At 30.5% G+C, this 22,021-nt stretch overlaps 1 protein-coding gene across 1 annotated transcript in view; it reads left to right on the top strand.

The window, feature by feature from the left end:
- The window catches only part of LOC135950384 (mucin-5AC), a 36,922-nt gene that overhangs the window by 4,675 nt on the left and 10,226 nt on the right, over positions 1–22,021 (top strand). The window contains exon 2 of the mRNA XM_065499931.1: positions 11,851–12,099. Coding sequence (XP_065356003.1) covers positions 11,865–12,099 — 235 coding nt within the window. The 5' untranslated portion in view covers positions 11,851–11,864. The remainder of the gene's footprint in view (positions 1–11,850; positions 12,100–22,021) is intronic.

Here is a 22,021-nt window from a genome sequence, read left to right as displayed (position 1 = left end):
AGGCCTAAATCCAACAAAATCACCATTATAATAATATTGGTTGGTTGGCTTAAAGACATGTACTAATTGCAGTGACAAGTGGCAAGTAGCACACTACATAGTGTAAAGACTGTGGCAATCGTAATGTTAATAACATTTCTTCATTCATTCATATTTTTATTTTTTTTTTGTTGAGTTGAGTTGTTGTTTTTGTACATCTGTTATTAGATAAAAAAACATAAAGAAAATGAAAAAAACAAACAAAATAGTCAAATAGACAAGAGAGCAAACAAACTACGATACTTATTATTGAACATTTGCAACAAAACAAAACTTTATGTATTTTAAACATTTATTAACTTTAAATGTTTGGAAAAATAAAAATAAAATAAAAACAACAACAAATGCTAACATGTGCCACAATGTACGCGGGCTTTAGGAAAAGTTCTTTGAAAATTTAGGAAATAAAGTTGTTGGTTATTCGGTAGCTCGTAAACGATTGAAGAAATATTAATGAATAATTGATATAATGAGTGCTGAGGTATTTTGGAGTTGATTTTATTTACATATGTTCGTAGCTGGAATGGAGTCTAGTGGGCAGCCGTCCCAAAGTTGTTCACCAATCAGTTCTTATTCGAATGTTAAGATATTTATTGGGTTACGGACTTTTTCAAAATTTTAGCTTTTATTTTTAAACATTTATACAATATAAATTTAATCAAAGTATTGGCCATGGTTAGCTATGACCTTTTCCTATATTTCTGGCAACATATGGATTTCGAGCCAATAGAACTGCCATGTTATGAGGCCAATATCGGATACTCTGTTCCAAAGTGAAGCATATCCCAGAGATACAGCGTTCTGCATCGATCGAAACAAATAGTAGTCGGACGAGACACGGTCTGGACTATAAGGCGGATAAGGGAAAACTTCCCAACTACTTCATTCTAAATACTTTATAACAGGCATTACAACATGTGGCCGAGCGTTGTCATAGTGAAATATTACGGTTTCATGTATCGCCGCATATTCTGGACGTTTTTCGGCTAATGCTCGCTTTAAATGAATCAATTTTTCGGTATAGGTTTCCTGTGATGATCTAGCCAGAGTTTTTGGTCCTACCAAATACAGAGCATTACTTTGCGCCATGGATATTTGGCTTTGGTGTCGATTCGTGATTCGAGCTTCACATTATCACATTCAATTACCGTAATGTATTGATTTTTCAAGTAATAATTCGGTGCAAAAACTATTTTACAGCGATCAAGCAGCATTTTTGACATGCAAAATCTTCTTTCAAGGTCTCTCAGCTTCAATTCGTATCGTACCCAATTTCTCTACTTTTGGATGAAATTGATGCTTGAGTAGCTGCCAATGATTTTGCAAGCTCTTGTTGAGTTCGACAGCAATCTTCATGGAGTAATGCATCTAATTCTTCCTAATTCTAATTCTTAACAACTTCTGAACCACAAAAACCATCTCTCGCACGTTGAAACCGATTGAACACATTCTCCATAAACTTCGGTGGGCAATTGGTGTGTTCCAGCGGCACTTTTTTCAAATTAAAATAAAACAAAACTTCCCGCATATGACGATTCGTTGGTACAAATTTCTACCAAAGCTTTGTTGTTTACACTATAATGTTCAATATCTAAGTGAGAATAAATGACTGATATGTCATTTACAAAGTTCAAGCATCATTTCGGACATGCAAATCGTCTCTTTCAAGGTCTCTCGGCTTCATTTCGTATGGTGACCTATTTCCCTGCATGTGGATAAATCCTGCTGCTCGCAAACGTTTTAAAATTGCTGCTTGAGTAGCTCCCAATGATTTAAGAAGCTCTTATTGAGTTCTACAACAATCTTCATGGTGTAATGCCTCCAATTGTTGCTCTTCAAACTTCTTTCCATCTTTCGAACGTTGAAACTGATGGAATACATTCACTACAAGTTTTATCAAATTAATGAAGTAAAGCAAAATTTTCCTTAAATGACGATTCGTTGGTACAAAATTCGACATTTTTGAAGCAAAAAAATAATGTTCAACTACTAAGTGAGAATAACTGACAATTATGCTCCCTTTAAAATTACATACAAGTTATTAAACACATAAACCGTGTATTTTAAATCCCGCATTTTTAAGTCATACACCCAATCGTTTATATATACTAAAAGTTAATAAGATAACACAAGGTAAATTATGAAAAAAATTAAAAAAAACGTTTTCCCCGAATTTTGGTATTTAAATAAAGGCAATTGCTAAATATATATATTACGATATCTTAATCTGTTCGAATTTTACACTAATTCGAATTTAAAATGTTTCTTCACAAAATATCACTTGTGGCAAATAATATTCTGAAAATTGATAGGATACATTTTTGTATCCTAAGGTTTTCAAGTTTACATACTTGTACATAATATAATTCAGGAGACTCATAAACCTTGCCATCTCTTGAAATTTTGTAGACCCGAGTTAAGCAACTTTGCTGGGCCGACAATTATTCCCCATTCCAACTAAGAACACATATAAATACAAATCAACTCAAAAACACCTCAGCACGGATTATGTGACATTCTAATAACATCGTTCACGAACAACTGAATTATTTCCAAAATAAAAGATTTAGGCCTTTCAATATGAGGAAATGAATTTTTAATAATGAATTCATCACAGTAACTTTCAAAGTAGAGTCAATACCTTGAAGACGGTTTTGAAAAGAAAAGTATTTTTGTATTATTTTCAAACGACTTTTTAGCCTGCCCCTCGGAATACTAGTACTAATACGTATGTACCAAGACCAAGTCTATAAACATAGAAACTATGTATGTACATTAGGGTAGCCCCGTTTGTATGACGAAAAAATAATTTTTCTATGTTCCCAACTAAACTGAAAGTTCAGTTTGTTTGAGAAGATAATTTCCTCCAGGTCCTCTTTTAAGGTTTTTATAATTTTCATATTTGTCTTAAAGAAAATATATGAAATATTGGTATCATGTGAAAGGCCTTTGAAAGGAGCTTGAAATTCCTTATCTGAATTCTAGTAATAGTCTAAAAGTATTTAAAGTTATGAAATTTTTGAGAAAAATTTTAACTTTTTTTTTAATTCTGGCAATTATTTACTGAAATTAGTTTATATGTATTCATCCCTATCGCGAATCAATATTTCAAATGAAACATTTTCCCTTTTCCATTTTTTGTTCATCAACAAAAATTCGCCTTGTTGTGAAATTTTTAGATGGAATTTTGTAAACAATAAACGGCTGTTACGAACAAAATTAACTATTGTGAATGATAAGTTCATGGGAATATCACGATAGCAATTTTCCCTTCGAGGGAAATGGATGGGAACAAAATTTCACATGTTATTACCGATAGGGGTGCTTAACTATAAATAAACTCAACCGAAACGGAATTTTCCGTTTTTTTAAAATTCCATCCAATGCGAATTTTATTTGAATTTTTCGAAACTTATTTTCGCTCTGATCTGATAGTCTATACATATGTAATTTTTGTTGCTGTTATAACGCAATGAAGTTATAAAGTGTTATACACCAATGGAAAGCTTATGAAAGCGCTTATTTTCATATTCATAATCACCCTTTTCGTGGTTGGCGTAAACGTCATACGCCTACGACAGTTTCGTACTAGATTAAAGAAACAGTTTGCATTTTATCTTTAATCTAGTACGAAACAGTCGTAGTCGTAAGACGTTTCCGCCAACCACGATAAGGGTGATTGTGTATATTTTGAATACTTAACATAACATTAAATCGTGGAAGAAAAAATATTTTTAAAAATTTAAACAAAATTCGAACTAGACATTCGAAAAACATAAAAAGCCGTTTCGGTAAAATTATATGAGGGTTTTAACGTTTTAATGTAAATTAATTGTTTTATATAAATATATATAAAAAGTTAAAAAAGAAATACACAAATAATTTACACATACATTTTAGATATGACATTGAAATCATCTTTCAAAGTCCTTTCACATGATACCAATATTTCAGGAACAGTTTAGTCTTTGATCCAGCTCAACAAAATACTGAACCCATGAAAAAAATTTCGAGAAACGGTATCTTAGCATGAATTAAACTTTTATTTTAGATGGCAACATCGACAACTTCATTTCGCGCAACCCTAATGTACCCATGTGTAGACCCAGACAAGGAGAGAGATGTGTAATGGAGTGAATGAGAATGGTATGGTAGCGACAACAAAAGTTAATTTCATTAAAAGAATGTCATCTTCACTTTAAGTGAAAGATAAATATGTAGTTAAATGCTTAAAAGAAGTTTAAATACATACTTAAATAAATAATAATCATAATAATAATAATAGTTATAGTAATAGCAATAGTTGTAGTAGTACGAGTAGTAAAAATAGTGGCTGGCAGTTCCACTTGAAAACTAAAAAAACAACCACAACAACAATATTACTAAATGGTCAATATAAATACAGTCTACGTTTTCTTGTATGGGCAGACGCCAAGCGATAAAACTAATAATAAAATCTGTTTCCATGACAAATGAAGGAGTGCTGTTTTTGTTTTGTTTAAATCATGAAAAATTATCAGGGTATGTGTGAAGAAACTCACAGGTGATAAAATTATTAAAACTATTTTGATTTTTGTTTTAATATAAAAAACAGTGATAGAAAATAAAGGAAGCAAATATGCAGGAGTTCACATGTAGTGGAAATACTTATAGTTTTTCTCGATCAATTGCATCACCTTTGTAAATTGTTATAAATCAATATTCTCAAAAATAGGCTACAAATAAAAATTTTCGAAAAAAATATTGTATTATTTGTACCGATTGGAATTATTATTAAAAATTAGCTTTAAATGCCAATATGAATATAGTCTGTTTATATTCAACAATAGGTGTGTTCGCGAACTTTCCAGTAAAAAATATGCAGTAACTTTATTTTAGAGATTAAAAATTAATTACTCTCAATCTGAAAAATAAACGAAAAAAGTACGCGAACAACAATTTGAAAAAATAAGTTGTATTTTAATATAAATCAATTTAAAACGTTTGTTTTGTGTTATTTTACATATTTTCTTTGCAAAACTTGTAATTTTCAAATTTTTAGTTTTGTTTTTTATATTTGCCCAATTCACAACTGGTGTTGTAGCGTTGTATCGTTGTATGTCGTAATTTTTTTTATTAATGTTTTGTTTTTGTTTCGAAAAATTTGTTTGAAAAATATTTACGACATACAACGATACAACGCTACAACACCAGTTGTGAATTGGGCAATTGATATTTTTTACTGCATAAAAAAAGTCCAGTAAAAAATATCATGTTCTCAATCAACGAACTGTCACCTTTAACACTCTCTTGCTCTCTCGTTACAAATTTTTAAAAGTAAACGAACAGAATCCCGTAACTTCCAGTGCTAATTTGTACAAATTATTACAAATTATCAAGTACGCGAACACAACTAATTTTTTAGTTCAATTCAAATCTAATTGGTTCCTGTATTCACGAAAAAACAAGTAAGAAAACAAACTTTTAAAACCGATGTCTTGTGATCGGGATGAAATTTAGACACAATTTTTCAACAAGATCGGTGAAGAACTATCTGAGTTAGAGGTAATCAAAATTTGACATTTTCGCCAAATGGGTGTTCATCCATGTAACTTATTATCTATTGTTCTTCGCGAAATTTGTCCCCAATAGTAGATAGCTTTTTCTTAAATTTTTCGAGATAAAAAAATGTTTGCCTTTTTTTGCAAAATATAAAACTTTTTTGACTTATTTCGTAATTTTTTTTTTTTTGCTCAAAACAAAGCTTAGGTCCATTCCTTTAAGAGCTTTTTTACATGGATGAGAAAAAAACACCTGTTTGGCCAAATTTTGACCCCGTCAAACTCACAGAATTCTTTTATTCCGATCGGAAGACATCGGTTTTAAAAGTTTGTTCACTTCTGTCTGTCTGTCCGTCTGTTGAAATCGATTTTCTTAAGACCCCAGATATCTTCGGGATCCAAATCTTCAATTATTCTGTCAGATATGGTTTCGAGAAGTTTCCTATTAAAAATCAGAAAAATCGGTCCACAAATGGCTGAGATATGAGGAAAAAACCAGGACAATGTTTGACCTATATCTGGATTACTAAGTCATTAATATAGACAATATGGATATCTAATGATAAATATTTCAAAGACCTATGCAACGACGTATAAAAGACCACTGTAAGTTGGACCTACAATGGGTTAAAATCGGAAAAAAAATTTAACCCGAATTTTTTCACCAAAAAAAAAAGAAATTTTTAAAATATAAAATAACAATTTTTTTTCCAAAAAATGAAAAAAAAAATAATAATAAATTTTGTTTATTTAAAAATATTTAAAATTTGTATTTTGAAATACAATTTGATTATATAAGATTCTGCACAGCCGAATATAGCTCTCTTACTTGTTTCTATAAAATTTGACTTCAATTTTGGCCTCTAAATTTTTAGCAGAACTTTTTGAGTCTTGTATGTTTTTAAACCCACATTGGCTTTAACTTTTCGTACCAAATAGTCCGAGTACTGAGCTAACCGGACTGCTTTCCTACCAGTTGTGTTGGGAGCTCTTTTGAAAATGCTTTATATTTATTGGCTATAGAAACATCATGTTGGCCATTCCTTGTACCTGAACCAGGTTTTCTCTCAACGGACAAGTTCTCCCGATACTGTTTAATAACATTGGAATCAGTTTGACGGCAGACCTTTGATTGTTTGGGCAACTTTTTGTAGGACCAAGTTGGGTTTTGTTAAAAATATTTAATAATTTTAGTACGCACGTTTTTCTCGTCAATCATTTTAATCAGATTAACAACAATTGAACATAATTTACATTAAACATTACAACTGACATACTTATTAAAGGTAACTTGATCAAAAAAAAAAACCAAATAATATTTGGGTTAAAAGTTTTAAGGAAAAACGTGTGTTAAGATTTTTTCGATCTCACTCCTTAGATAAATAAAAACTGCAATTAATTAAGGAAATTTCCTGTATATGAATAAAGTGCAAAATTAAGAACATGCAGCGATCTTTTTTATTTGTATTTTTATCTGAATTTGTGTAACTTTTTAACATTTGGTCGCACGATAATGACTAAATGACTTCTAATTCGGTTTTGCTCCCCACTTAACTAAACCTACCTAACTAAACGCTTTTTTCATATTTGTCATTTTTTCTTCCTCTTTATCTTTTCCAAATTTCACATTTTATAGTTCTCATAAACAAATTGTAAGCAGACATCTCTTAAATGACAATTTTTCATGAATTTATAACTTTAAAATAAATTTAAAACACAACAAAGTTTGGTGAGAAAATTTATGATTTTGTTATGAACACAACATAAATTTAAATTAACTGTCAACAACAAACGAAAATAAAAAGACTTCTTTTACAAACAACATAAATCAAGCAAAATTTAACATCAACCAAAACTAAGAAAAAACTTTAAAAAAAATATATATATTCTCATGTTGGAGTAGTTTTTAATGAAAAAAAAAAATTAAAAGAAGCCGCTTATTTATTAATAACGAAAAATTACATCCAGACCACAGAAAGAAAGAAATTTCACTTTCATTTAAAGAAACCAAAAAAAAAAAAAAAGGAAACCATCAAGAAAATAAAAAAAACGTTACAGGAAACCCCTCTGAGTTTAGCAGAAATAAAAAACGAGACTTATATTTAACAACAGAGTAACAAGAAAAAAATATACTCCCTAAGGACATGTTAACAATATTTTATGTTTAAAAGAAAGAAAGAAGAAGAAAAAACTAAACAGAAGATCGATCCCCTTCTTCTTCGCCCAACAATTGTCAAAAATTGAAAAAAGGCCCACCCATGCAATTTGGTATCTTTATCTTTATCTTTGTATATTTTATTTCCCCCATTTTCAAAAAAAAAAAAAAACAACAATGATGCCATTTAATGATATTGTCTTCTCAATTGCCTTTATTGTTCCTTTGGTGGCGGTATCTTTAACACACTCACACCACCAACAACAACAACATGAAAACCCTTTAAGCCAATAATCGTACATGCACGCACACTCAGTGATGGTACGAGTATGCAACATGTTGCATCTTCTTTTTAAAGACTCCGATCGATCGCCTTCCAAACTTAAACATGACCACACAGTGCAAATTGTATATAAACGCCTCAATGATTTTATAAATGATACGTACGATTCATATCATTTCTTCCTTTGTTTAACATTATTTTGGGGTTTAACTCAAAATGTGTGTAAGTTAAAGACTTAACTTACACCGCCGAAATACATACTCACTTACTGACCAACCAAACAGCCAACCTCCTACCTTCTACCAATTCTTTCGTTTATCATATTTTTTCTTCTTTTTTTTTTTCTTGATGATTATAATTTTTTTATGGTTTTATATGTCTGTATATTTGATATTGAATTCAACGTTAAAGAAAACGAATTATGTTTCCCGAAAAAATTGCATCTTTTCTGTCGGGTTGGTTGTGCGATTATATGAACAACTATGATAATGTAATAAATTTTTAATGAAGTTGTCATGACTTGGTTGGTTGGTCCTGTCATGTTACACAGCCCAAGAAAAAAAATTTAAATTTTATTTAAAATTTACTCTTACAACAAAATACAAAATTAGTTTGATGTGATTTTAGAGCAGATACTGTTGGTATCTGTTGGTTGGTGTTGTAAAAGTGTAATTACACTGAGCTAAAATGATTTTAAACATAAAAATATGTTAAATTATTCATTAACACAATTTCACTTATCCCTCAATAAAGGATGGTTAAATATCGGTATAAAATTCTTCACCTGAAATTGAAAGTCAGCTTTTTACCAGAAAAATTATATAACTTTCTGCATCTTCTTTTGATTGCTATCTTCTAGGAAACGGATTCTGCTTCTTAAGCTGAATTCACCCATGAGTTTCTGAAACATTTTTTGTTCGGAACAATTTTTTTTTTATATGTAGTTTGAAGTCTCTCTCAAAAATAAAACGTCAAACTACATATAAAAAAAATGTTCCGAACAAAAAATGTTTCAGAAACTCATGGGTGAATTCAGATTTACAGGTTTCTAATCCATTTCTAGACATGTATATTCCTTTTCACTTTTTGGTTATATATTTGACAGACATAACGTTTTCATATCGTATAACATGAAATATTTAATAATTGATAAATTCAATTTTTGTTTTGGTTGAACAGCTGTTTTAAGCAAAACTATCGATAAATGTTTGATATTTAGTAGTGCTACCATACTTTTATCTTATTTAAATAAGACAAATTATGTAGCACTGAAAAACTCAAACTGTATACATACAAATACAACTTAATTTTAAGTAAAAGTTAACTAAATACGTATTTAAATAACAAGTCAAAAACTGGGCATAAGTCGTAGACACCAAAAGTATATATACAGTACGGTGGGTCGATTTAGCAATAGATTCTTCGATAGCATTTGTCATGAGGAAAACCCACTAGAAATATCAAAAAAAAAATCATTTTCGAGGCGCCCAAATTTCAGAAAAAGTAAAAAAAAAAATTACTTTTTCTCAACAACTATAGAAGAGATAGGATTATAGAGACTAGACTAAAGATAGACGGTACTATAAATAGACGAGACTATATAATGGACGAGACTATAGAAGAGATGTGATTATAGATAGACGAGGCTATAAATAGACATGATTGGAAAGACGAGACTATATAAGAGACAAGACTATAGATGAGATGAGATTACAGATAGACGAATCTATAGATAGACGAGTCTATAGATAGGCGAGACTATAGATAAACAAGACTAAAGCTAGACGAGACTATAGAATTGACGAGACTATACAAGAAATGTGATTATAGATAGACGAGACTATAAATAGACATGATTGGAAAGACGAGACTATAGATTCACGAGACTATATAAGAGACGAGATTATAGATGATATGAGATTACAGATAGACGAATCTATAGATAGACGAGACTACAGAATAGACGAGTCTATAGATAGACGAGACTATAGAAGAAACGAAATTATAGGTAGATGAGGCTAAAGATAAACGATACTATTGATAGACGAGACTATAGACAGACGCCACTATAGATATGCGAGACTATATATAGACGAGAATATAGATAAACGAGACTATAGCTAGACGAGATATTAGATAGGAGACACTACAGATATGTGATACTATATATAGACGAGAAAATAGATAAACGAGACTATTGCTAGACGAGATTATAAGGACTGAGATCGAAAAATTTTTAATATACATATATGTTTATAAAAATGAAATCACTAAACTTACAGTTTCGATTTTTTTTATTTGATTGAAAATATTATTACAATTTATAAAAAAAAAAATTATTTTTATAGTTATAATCACTAGTGGTGATTTAAACTTTTCGGAAACCCTTCCATTATGATGTTTATAGAGCTTTATGTCGCTTTGTTCGAACAGGTTGTCCATCTCCGTTTAAAATCTACCACAATTTTGGAGACCTCTTTAGTGCATTTCAATTCTCTTTTAACAAGAGCCCAATATCTCTCCGGGCAGTTTGGAGGATTTGTCTCTCTTGATAAAAATACCACATTATTGTTCTTTTACCACTCAATACCTTGCTTACCATAGTGACAGGATGCCAAATCAGGCCAAAAATAAGTAGACACATTAAGAAGTCTTATGAATGGAAGCATCATATTTTGTAAATATTTCGGTATTTATAGAGCCCTTTGTAACAAATGTTTGGCTTCTTTTGCCGCAACTGCATATTTCTTGCCATTTCGTACCAAATAGACTGGACTGCTATCCTACCAGATATGTTGGGAGCGCTTTTAAAAATGCTTTCTATTTATTGGCTTTAGAAACATCATGTGAACCATTCCTACTACCTGAACCAAGTTTTCTATCACTGGACAAGTTCTCCCGATACTGTTTAATAACATTGGAATCAGTTTGACGGCAGACCTTTGATTGTTTGGCCAATTTTTTGTAGAACCAAGTTGGGTTTTGTTGAAAATATTTAATAATTTTAGTACGCACTTTTTCTCGTCAATCATTTTAATTAGATTAACAATAAATGAACATAATTGACATTAAACATAATAAGGTAACTTGATCAAAAACAATCAAATAATACTTGAGTTAAAAGTTTTAAGGAAAAACGTGTGTTAAGGTTTTTTCGATCTCACTCCTAAGATAAACGAGACTAAAGTTATGCGCATTTGAAATAAAAAATTGGTTATTTCGTTATAATTTATATTACTGCGAGCCTTCCAAAATCTACCTATTTTTAAAAGTAAATTTTAACCAAATTTCAAATAAATTTAAACATTTTTTTCTATTATTTTTGAAAAAAAATGTTCTATGATTTTTAAATAATTAAAAACTGTTTACATTTTTGAAAATAATACACGGTATCCAAGATAAGAATAAGTATCATGTAACCGCAATATTACAATTTTGAAAGGAGTTCATAAACATAGTTGGTCGATTTTTAAGATATCGCGAACCAAACCATGACATTTAAATGTAGATTGGTCCCTTATAAACCTGAGTTATTAATGGGTCAGTTCAAGTTTTTCAAAGTAACATTTACAAGATTCTAAATAAATATGTAAAAATAAAATACAACAAAATTATTTACCATTATTACCTAAACTCTTAAAAATTACTTATCCAATTTTAACATTTTACATTTTTATTACTGTAAATTGGTCGAAATAATTGTTACATTTGTTTATCACTCTTTGCCACTTTTGGTTAATATAAACATTAATGCGAGAAAAACTAAAACAAAAAAACAAAAAATAAAATAAATATTTTAAATGTAACAATTTTGTCAATTTGTATATTTACAGATCCCCTGACAGCAATGATTACCGATCGCAACAAATTGAATTTTGTTACGATACAATGGTTGTGGTTTTTATGTCTCATATTGGCCGCATTTAGTAGCAGCAACACATGGATACATTATGCAGAGGCCACACAGCAGCAGCAGCCACAACATATCCAGCAACAGCAATTGAAATCAACATTACAACTGCAACAAGAAGTTGAGAGCAATGGACCACCACAACAACAACAAAAACAACAAGATGTAACAGGTATGAATAACTGAGACTACGGTGGCATAAGTTTTGATACATACTTTGATACTAGATTTAACAGACTCCAAAAAAAGGCTTTAAAAAAAATTAAATAACCATTATGGTCACAAAGAAAACGAAAATCATCATCCAAAAAACAAAAAAAAAAAACAAGTCATAAATAACGAATCCATTGCATTTTAAAATAAATATTACAATTATTATGAGTGATTTAAATGAGACAGGGAAAAAATTATATCGCAAAAATTATTGCAATTTTGATTGTTGTTAAAAACAAATCAAAATCAATTAAGCCGCCACAAACTCGCTAGACATGTCATAGTGATTGACATTGGCTGGGAAAGTACAAAATTTTTAGGTTCAGTTAAAGCATCAGAGTTTTTAAATTTAGAAAATATAAATTGCTCTATATATAGCAAAATTTAAAAGGATAATTGAAAATTGAAAAATATAAACTTGTAACCAAACACCCTGTTTGAAAACAGAATGATCTTTTAAAGGTATTCAAAAAAAGCAAAGCACAATTTTTCTGAATACCAATTTGTTAATTATATATTCTTCACCAAATATAATAAACGTGAACGAGCACTTAAACACCGCAATCGAAATTTTAAAAATTTGTTTAAATTAGTTTAGATCAATCAGCTTTAACAGTATTTTTTTTGGGCAATTTCCCAATTGTGCTTATTGAAATTCAAGAAAATATGTTGAGTTCCCAATATTGATGCAACAACTAGGGTTCCTAATTTCCCGGACTTTATCTTTCCCGGGAGGAAATTAAAAAATCGTTTCATTCCCGAGAATTCCCGAGAATTTTTTAACACTAAATTAAACCAAAAACCAGAAATTTTTGACGAATAAATTGGCTTATATGTAATTATACCAGGGTTTTAAAAGAAGTATAAAATAACTATATTTGGTTGTTGGTCTTTATAATTCGTTTAAGAGTATAAACTTTAAATTTGATTCATTCTTAATAACCAAATTTTTCTTCTGTGGCTTGAGTTGAGTGAAAAAAATTCGGTTATTTCAACAGTAATACTTCTTTGCCAACTGACTATCTGTTGCTAGAACCAAAAGATCTATGGATATAATAGAATAATTCAATTAGAAACAAATTTTGCCATAGAAACGTACACAGAGAAAACAGATTCGTAATTGCAACCGAATTTGTTGCCAAATGAATGATTTTAGCGTACTAACCGAATTTTACAGTTGCGGCTACAAAATTTTGGAAGTGGTAACAAAAGTTTGGTTGCTTCAACCGAAATTCTTCTTTATCCACTGATTTGCTGTTGGCAGAACCGAATAATTCTGTGTGTGCAACAGAATCATTCGATTGGCAACAAATTCCCGGGGATTCCCGAGAAATTTTTCCAGCGTAGGAACCCTAGCAACAACACATATATCCCAATCTAATACCTTAATTTCACGAGTTACAGACTATCACGCAATATCAGTTCTTGTACAGCACACAGTGGGGCAGAATTAAAATATTTTGGAAATAAATATGTCATTTCTAACTGACTGATCCGATTGGTTTGCAATTTCACATAGTTGTAGCAGACATTTTTATACTCTTGCGAATTTTTTGTGGTTGTATAAAATCAAAGATTTTATCATATTCTTAAAACCCTTTATTAAGCCTATAAAAATCATAGTCTCTTATAGTTATTGAGTGATGTGAATTTGAAATCTCAAATTTCATCATACCTTGTCCCAGTTTTTTCATAATATTGGACACAAATGTCACTTAAATTCAGTTAGTTAAACAGTAAATAAGAAAATCGATTTTGAATTTGAAAATTGATAAAATGTTGAATTTTTTTTTTTTTTGTTGCTTCCTAAAATTTGTAGCTTTTATTTTGAAACATTTGTACAACATAAATTTATTAAATTTATTAATTGTTAGCTATGACCATTTTGGCAACATATGGATTCCGAGCCAAAAGAACTGCTCATCTTTTGAGGCCAAGAACGAGTCATGCCAATATCGGATACTCTCTTCCAAAGTGAATCGAATCCCAGAGAGAGCGTATTCCAGAGCTTCTAGCTATACAATCGCAAAAGGAAACTATTTACACTGAATGAACAGAAAAACAGATTAACTTAAGTTCTACCATACTTAAGTTAATCTGTTTTTCATATTCATATGTTAGGGGAACGTGTTCACAAAGGGTCTCCAACGATTTCTATCGTGTGCCATATGTCGGATTTAACGCCACGTAAGTCGTCGTTGTCGATGATCCGCTTCTACAGATCGTCTCCATTTTGTTCGTTGTCGTCCATTGTATACTGGCCTTTGCTATGTTCGAGATGTCTTTACGCAGCGTGTTGATCGTAAGCATGTTGATCTTAAGGCCGACACGCATGCCACACACTTGCATCCAGTTTTTGTTGCATGTATGTGACATAAGGCATATGTCGTCGGCATAGTCAAGGTCATGTAGCCGTTGGTTCACATGCCATTGGATTCTAATTGGTGCCTCGATGTTTGTCTGACGGAGAACTGTGTCCAGAACTAAGAGGAAAGGCACTGGTGACTTGCTTTCTTGGCCTTTGGAACGCGGTTAGATAAAATGGCGACCAGAGGCAGTGCGCAACTCTCAACTACCTTTCCATCTAACTTCACATAGTCCTAGGAAGTCAAGCCGGTATCTAAACATTTCATTGCATACTTGCGCCAAGCGCGATGATTTTGATAGCGTCCTAATCTTGTCCTTGTTCGATAGCCAATGTGTTGTGCCGTATTATCCAATCTATTACTTATTAATTGTGTCGTTTTTCTGCTTCGACTTATCAGGCCTGCAAGCAACCTCCGATGATGCTGGAGGAACATATTTAATTTACTCGGGATAAGGTTTGCTCCGTTGCCTGAAACCCTCTTCCTTTCTCCGGGATTGAGACCGTCAGGATAACGCCAGACGGAGTTGAGCGTTCTGCTTAGATCGAAAAAAATTTTAATCGGAAAGGGCAAGGTCTTTTCTATAAGGCGGGTGAGGCGAAACTTCCCAACAACTTCATTCTAAATACTTGTTAGCAGGTATTGCAACAAATTCTGGGCGTTTTTCGGCCAATGCTCGCTTCAAACGAACCATAATATTGCGTTGTTTAATACACAAACGTTTTTAATACACAAAATACGCCTTTTACCAGCCTCAGTCCAAATGTGGTTCAAATGGGCAAAAATCCTGAAGTTACTATTTTTGTAAATATTTTTTTTTCGACATTCAATAATTTACTATATGATGGCAGCAACAACAACGATCTTCATAAAATTCGTTCGTGTGCAACAGCCACGATTGCCAACGTATATTATTTTTTATTTATTTTCAAATAAAGAGTGAATGAATTATTTTTAAAAATAACTCATCATAATCCTTAATTTACCACATTTTATTTAATTTCGCTTAACTCATTCAGCTCGCTCTATCTACCCATCATAATAATTATGATGAAATATTAATGATAATTGCTAATTGTTTTCAAGTTTATAATGATTTTGAAATAAAATTAAAAATTAATATAACAAAAACAAAACAAAAACACACTTGCAATTTTAATGCAATCAAATCAAATCCTATTAGAGGAATAGTTTTATTATTTTTGTGTTTAAAATTTTGTATTTGGTTTTGAAAAACAAAAGTAGTAGAAAGTAGTTTTATTGTTTCTGCAATTATGCAAGGATTTCAGCTTATGTGTTTTAGTAGTTAGTTTTTCCATTATTTTTTCTTAAAATTTTCTATTTACTGTAGTATATAATGATGGTTAGTATGTGTGTGGTTTTCTTTAATTTGAACACTTTTCTTTAAATGTCTCTCATAAGAAAACATAAAAAACTATGAAAAAAAAACTAAATAATGTTCAATAGACAATAACACTTTGTTGTTTTAAACAATTTACAAACGACAATCTCATTGCCACAATCATAACTGTCATCAGTGACACACGCTGTTGCATTATTACCATCACTTCGTCTCTACTTCATCATGATCGTCGTCATCATCATCTACGTGGTTATCGTTTTTAGTTTATTTCACTTTATTTATTTTTTTTTGCTAACACACGTATAATCTCAATTTCTATGGCCATCAAGTTTTGAAAATGTTAACATGTTGCAAATAGACAACAATAATAAAAACAATGCCTACTGCTGTGCCGACCTGTCTTGTTAGATTGTCATTTTAAAACATTTTTGTTTGAGTTCATTTGCAATTCTCAGGAGGATACACTTGTGATTTATTTTATATATATTTTTCTTTTTTGTACAATGAGAGTTGTAATGCGAAAAACCAAAATGAAATTAAATTTATTGAAAGAATGAAAATAACATTTGTATTCAATTTTCTTTACCAAATACTACTATTTAATATTAAGTTTAGGTTAGTTATGGGGTTAGAAAATTCACTGGGTCTTCGAAATTCTTGAATAAATCAAGGAAATGAAGTATACACGAATTTCGAAAATTTTTACCAAAATGTTTGTTGGGTCAGTTAATTTATGGGCTGCTGTAACTGCATGATCGCCATTTGACTTAACTTGATATGTTATAGTTAAATATGATTTGTTACCCTCAGCTATATGTTTACATGAAATTTTGTATTAAATTTTAAATTTAGATTAAAATTAAGTCGAATTTACAGTAACAGTAATTTACACTATATTAATATGTCGGATAACTAAAAAACAATGTTAATACTTTTTACGCCAAAACAATCAACAATTTTAAATGCAAATACAATTTCGCTCAGTACCGATTTTTAAACAATTAAACAAATACAAGGAGAAAACAATGATATTACTATTCTCCCACTATCTGGGAGTAACGGTAACGGTAGAAAAGTTGGCTACCATTACCGATATAATCGTAAATACCGTTACCGATATTCTACAAATGTTTAAAGTTTATTGAAATCCGCAGCATTTAAATTATAATATAGTATACGCCAGTTACTTTTTAATTTTTATTAATTTAAGTCAGACCGAAATTAACCTTATCGCTAAATACCACTAACGCAATAACACACATTACCGTTACCGAAATTAGCCAAAATACCGTTATCGAAATTATCTAAATTAGAGTTACCGTTATTTTTAATCGTTTCGAATCGATAGCCTACCTTGGATCACATTTTCTGTAATAACTAGATTTCTGTTTGTCTTAGCGATTCTCAATGGTTTATTATAACTTACATACACAGAGAAAACAGATTCGTCGTAGCAACCGAATTTGTTGCCAATCGAATGATTCTACCACAGTGACCGAATTTTACAGTTATGGCTACTAAATTTTAGAAGAGGTAACAATAGTTTGGTTGCTTCAACCGAAATTCTTCTTTATCAACTGACTTTTTGTTGATATAACCGAAAAATTCTATGTGTGCAACCGAATTTTTCGATTGCCAACAAATTCGGTTGCTACTACGAATCTGTTTTCTCTGTGTATGTATGCACATATTGTGTAAATCTCCTTAAGGACTATTTATATTTTAAATTTCAGCTCATTCGGATCATACTTGGATTTTTGGAGATATTTTTAAAAAAATGTGAGACCCGATATGGCATGTAATTTTGCTAATTAAGCGTAAATGGCTTTATTTACAACTTTTGTGTCTTTGGTAACCCTTACTGAAATTTTACGACAAAAAATTTTGTAGAATATTTTAATCGTTAAAAATGTCTTTGTTGATAGGACTTTTTTCGGTTTTCTCGAAAAATGGGTCAAATTGACCCCTAAAGAGAGGAGATAAGGTATTAAGATCTTCCACAGAAATGATCCGCATAAAATTCCTCAATATAACTCTGACAAGAAGAATTCTCTCAGATATTAACTTACAACATTTTCTTCAGTTAGTATAATGCTACCTTCGATCAAAAAATTAAAACTTTAAGGACTATAAGTTTATTCTACAAAAATTATCTACTCAACATGCCCTTTCAGAATTATAGGGTCGCTATTCTGTTCCAATCAAAAAATCTCATTTTGTTGGACAGTGCATTTAAACAATTTCCAGAAAATTTAGAGCGCACTCAATAATTTCCATCTAAACTAATGGTTTGTTTGTATTTTATACTTATTTTACTAGCTTTAGAAAATAGCAAAACTAGCAAACAAACGATCCTGTGGTTTAGAAGATGCAGTCTTTTCCGTGTCCACCTTAAAAATCCATACGAACATAGAAGAGTGTTCTTCCATGATTCTCAGTTATTTTTTTATGGAAATTTAAAAGGGAGGAGGTTTTTGGTATTATACTAGGGAAATTTGCACCAAGGTTAGACCTATTGGATAGTAATTCAGACACAATTTTTCAACAAGATCCTCTCTGAGTTAGAGGGGATCAAAATTTGACATTTTCTCACCCATGTAAAAAAAATATTAAAAATAAAAATTATATTTTTTTTCCGAAAACAAAAACTTTTTTAACTTTTTTTTCTTAAAAACAAGCTTAGATATTTTCCTTGAAGACCTATTTGGTCGCTTATTGGGAAGCAAGTTCGATATATATCAAAATAAATGTTTTCTACCTCAAAACATACAGTTTTTGAAACTTTGTTGACTTTTTCACTTGGACCCTTTTTAAGTTTTTTTTTTGCTCAAAAGAAAGCTTAGGTCCATTCCTTTAAGAGGGTTTTAGTCGCTTAGTGGGATGCGAGAGCAAATTTCATACCGATCGGAAGACATCGATTTTAATAGTTGGTTCATTTGACATGAAATCCCCAATATACATTTATTAAAAGATTTAAGAAGTTCGACTTAGTTAAATCTGGGAAACATGCGTAATTCGTTTTGAAATTTTCCAAATCAGAATGTATTTAAACAAATCTAAACTATTAGTCATTATTTTCTCTAAATATTAATGTCCTTAGAAGTTTTAATGTTAAGCATCTCATTAATTCTTTTATGAACTTAATTTAAATTTTAATTTGTATTAAATCGACCTGATTTAATTAAAAGTGTTTCGTATTCCATGGACTCCAGTTAAATAAAATTGCTACAGAAGAACCACTGTCCCGTATTTTTATAATTATTAATAAAGACACATTCAAACATATTTTATGATAGCTCTGAATAGTGGTAACACATTTTATCATAATACAATTTTAAAGCATGATACATGATTTAAACTATGACCTTTTCAAAAATAACTCAATTTAAAGCTTTATATTGTATTTTTTTCCCATCATATCCTATTATTTACTACTAATATTCTTGGTACATAATAATACTTATGTACGAGTACGAGTACGTTAAGGCAAAATTACTTTACATAAAATGTAAATGTGCATCTTTTAAAACTCCTATCATTTATGGCATTTGTTTACAAAACATTCAAAATTGTCTGTCAAATAGACCGGTCGTATACTATGTTGTACGTGTATTAGCAAATAACAAACAAGCTCCCGAGGTAGAAGACCTAAAACTTGAACTTATAATAAAGTTTATACGAAAATAAACTCTCATAGACAATATGTACTTGCAGGCTATAGAAAAAAAAATAGTAAACAAACAACATAACTCACATAAATTCAATTCATATGCAACAAACAACAACATAACAACCATAGTTGCCAGATGATTAGGGAGTTAAACTTAATTTTTTTAGGAAATTCCCACAGAATTATAGGTTTTAGTTACAATAAAATCTTAACGATAAAGAATTTCTTTAACATATTCGGATTTGAATCGCATTAATCGTCAAAATCTGGCAACAGTGTCAAGCCGCAACAACTTTAAGTTGGCTTACAAACGGCAACAACAACAACATCATATTTCTCAGCCCAACAAGATCATGAATCAAAAAATTATTGAATAAATTTTCTTGTCTGTCTTAGAAGTTAAACAGGAAAAAATTACAAAAACACCAACAAATATCAAAAACAAAAATCACAACAACTTTAAAAATGTTTAAAAAAAAAAGAAAACAAATGGATATTCCGAGACAAGACCAACCAACTGAGAGGATCACAACAAAAATCTATTTTGATGGTCAATCACTCAAAGATCACACAAAAAAATTACAAAAAACTATATAGAAAAATAAACTGGCAATACAGACAGATGGATGAACGGACATATAGACACATCAATAGTTTCAGTTAGTTGGTCAGTCACTTAAAAATACACTTTGTTATTATTTAAAGCCACATTTTACCAACCAGACATATGAATGACTGACTGACTAGCCGGCTAAATGACTATGTATGTTGTTGACTGACAAACAACATTATGTTGAGGCAGGCAGGCGGCAAATAAGGTTGTATTCACTATTTACTACTTACATATGTTGTATGTTGTATAGAAAACCAGTAAAAGTGCTTTACAAAAATTAAAATTATCAATATGTTGTACTCTCAATTGTCACATTTACATTTTTCTCTTAAACGATGATCACTAGTGGTGAAAAATATTGATTGTTAAGTTTTTTGAATGCTATTTTCGGAGCGATCACTGTGTGATAGCTTATGTTTACAAATAGAAATATATACGTCGGTATCGATATTTGAGTGATAACTCAGATTTCTTTAACGATCGATATCGTTAAATGACAACTATGGATTCAGTGATAATATTCTGAATTTGTTTTATTAAAAACTGGACAACATGTATAAAATGTTGGAATAATTGGACAAATTATTCCTTAAAGTTTTTGTCTCAGGTATTGGTCTAATTCTTTTATTTTGTATGACCTTTTCCCATCTTTCTGGCAACATATGGGCAATTCCATATCATCGTACGTGACATTTGTACGCCTATAGAGTGGAATAGATTTTGCAAAAATAAGAGTATCTGAAAAATTATTTGGTCTTTATGTTCCATTCAGAGGGTACTTTATTTTAAAATAATAAAAAGTTCTTTCGAAATATTGTTGTCCAAAATATTGAGCGAAACAATGATATATCGTACGTGACATAAAACGGAACTCATTTTGAGGTACATACATGTAGAAATATGCGAAAAAATTCGAATCGTGAGAGGCGTTATGTTTTCTTTTAATTTCTTACACTAAACAAAATATTTTTCCTTTACAATCTGTCATATTTAAATAAAAACAATCTTTGGATGATTTTATAATAAATAAAATTTAATATCGTACGTGACATACCGTACGTGACAGATTTTTTCTTATAATAAAACAATATATATTCTGTAAATATATGTATACAAAAACTTAAAAAATGAATAGAAAATATACATTCGGTTTCAATAAACAATTTGACAATAGCAAAAAACAATCAGAGTCAAATTCATTTCATACTACAAGCTAATTGGGAGCCTAGTTTTCGCCTAAAATATACCTAAAACATTAAAAAGTTAAATATAATCAGTTTAAACTATTATTTTTGTCATTAAAATGTTGTAATATGATCTAAATACTTTCACATAGTAACATTTTATTAGTTTCTTCTATTCAAATCATCTTGAAAAAGAGTTTCAAGGGTTTTTGCTTTTTCAGTCGTGGTAGCGATTCTCGTGGAATTGCCCATATGATTTTTTTTTTCGATTTTGACCCATTGTAGGTCCATCTTATTATGGTCTTATATACGTCGTTGCAAATGTCTTTGAAATATATATCATTAGATATCCATATTGTCTATATTAATGTCTTAGTAATCGAGGTTGTCTTGGTTTTTTCCTCATATTTCAGCCATTTGTGGACCGATTTTGCTGACTTTAAATAGCAAAATTCTCGAAAGCATATCTGACAGAATTATTGAAGATTTGGATCCCGAAGATATCTGGGGTCTTCAGAAAATTGATTTCAACAGACAGACGGACATGGCTTAATCGACTCCGCTATCTATAAGGATCCAGAATATATATACTTTATAGGGTCGGAAATGAAAAATGTAGAAATTACAAACGGAATGACAAACTTATATATACCCTTCTCACGAAGGTGAAGGGTATAATTACAAA

The sequence above is a fragment of the Calliphora vicina genome, chromosome 2 (genome assembly GCF_958450345.1).
Source record: "Calliphora vicina chromosome 2, idCalVici1.1, whole genome shotgun sequence".
NCBI lineage: Eukaryota > Metazoa > Arthropoda > Insecta > Diptera > Calliphoridae > Calliphora > Calliphora vicina.
This window is presented reverse-complemented; position numbering and strand designations above follow the sequence as displayed.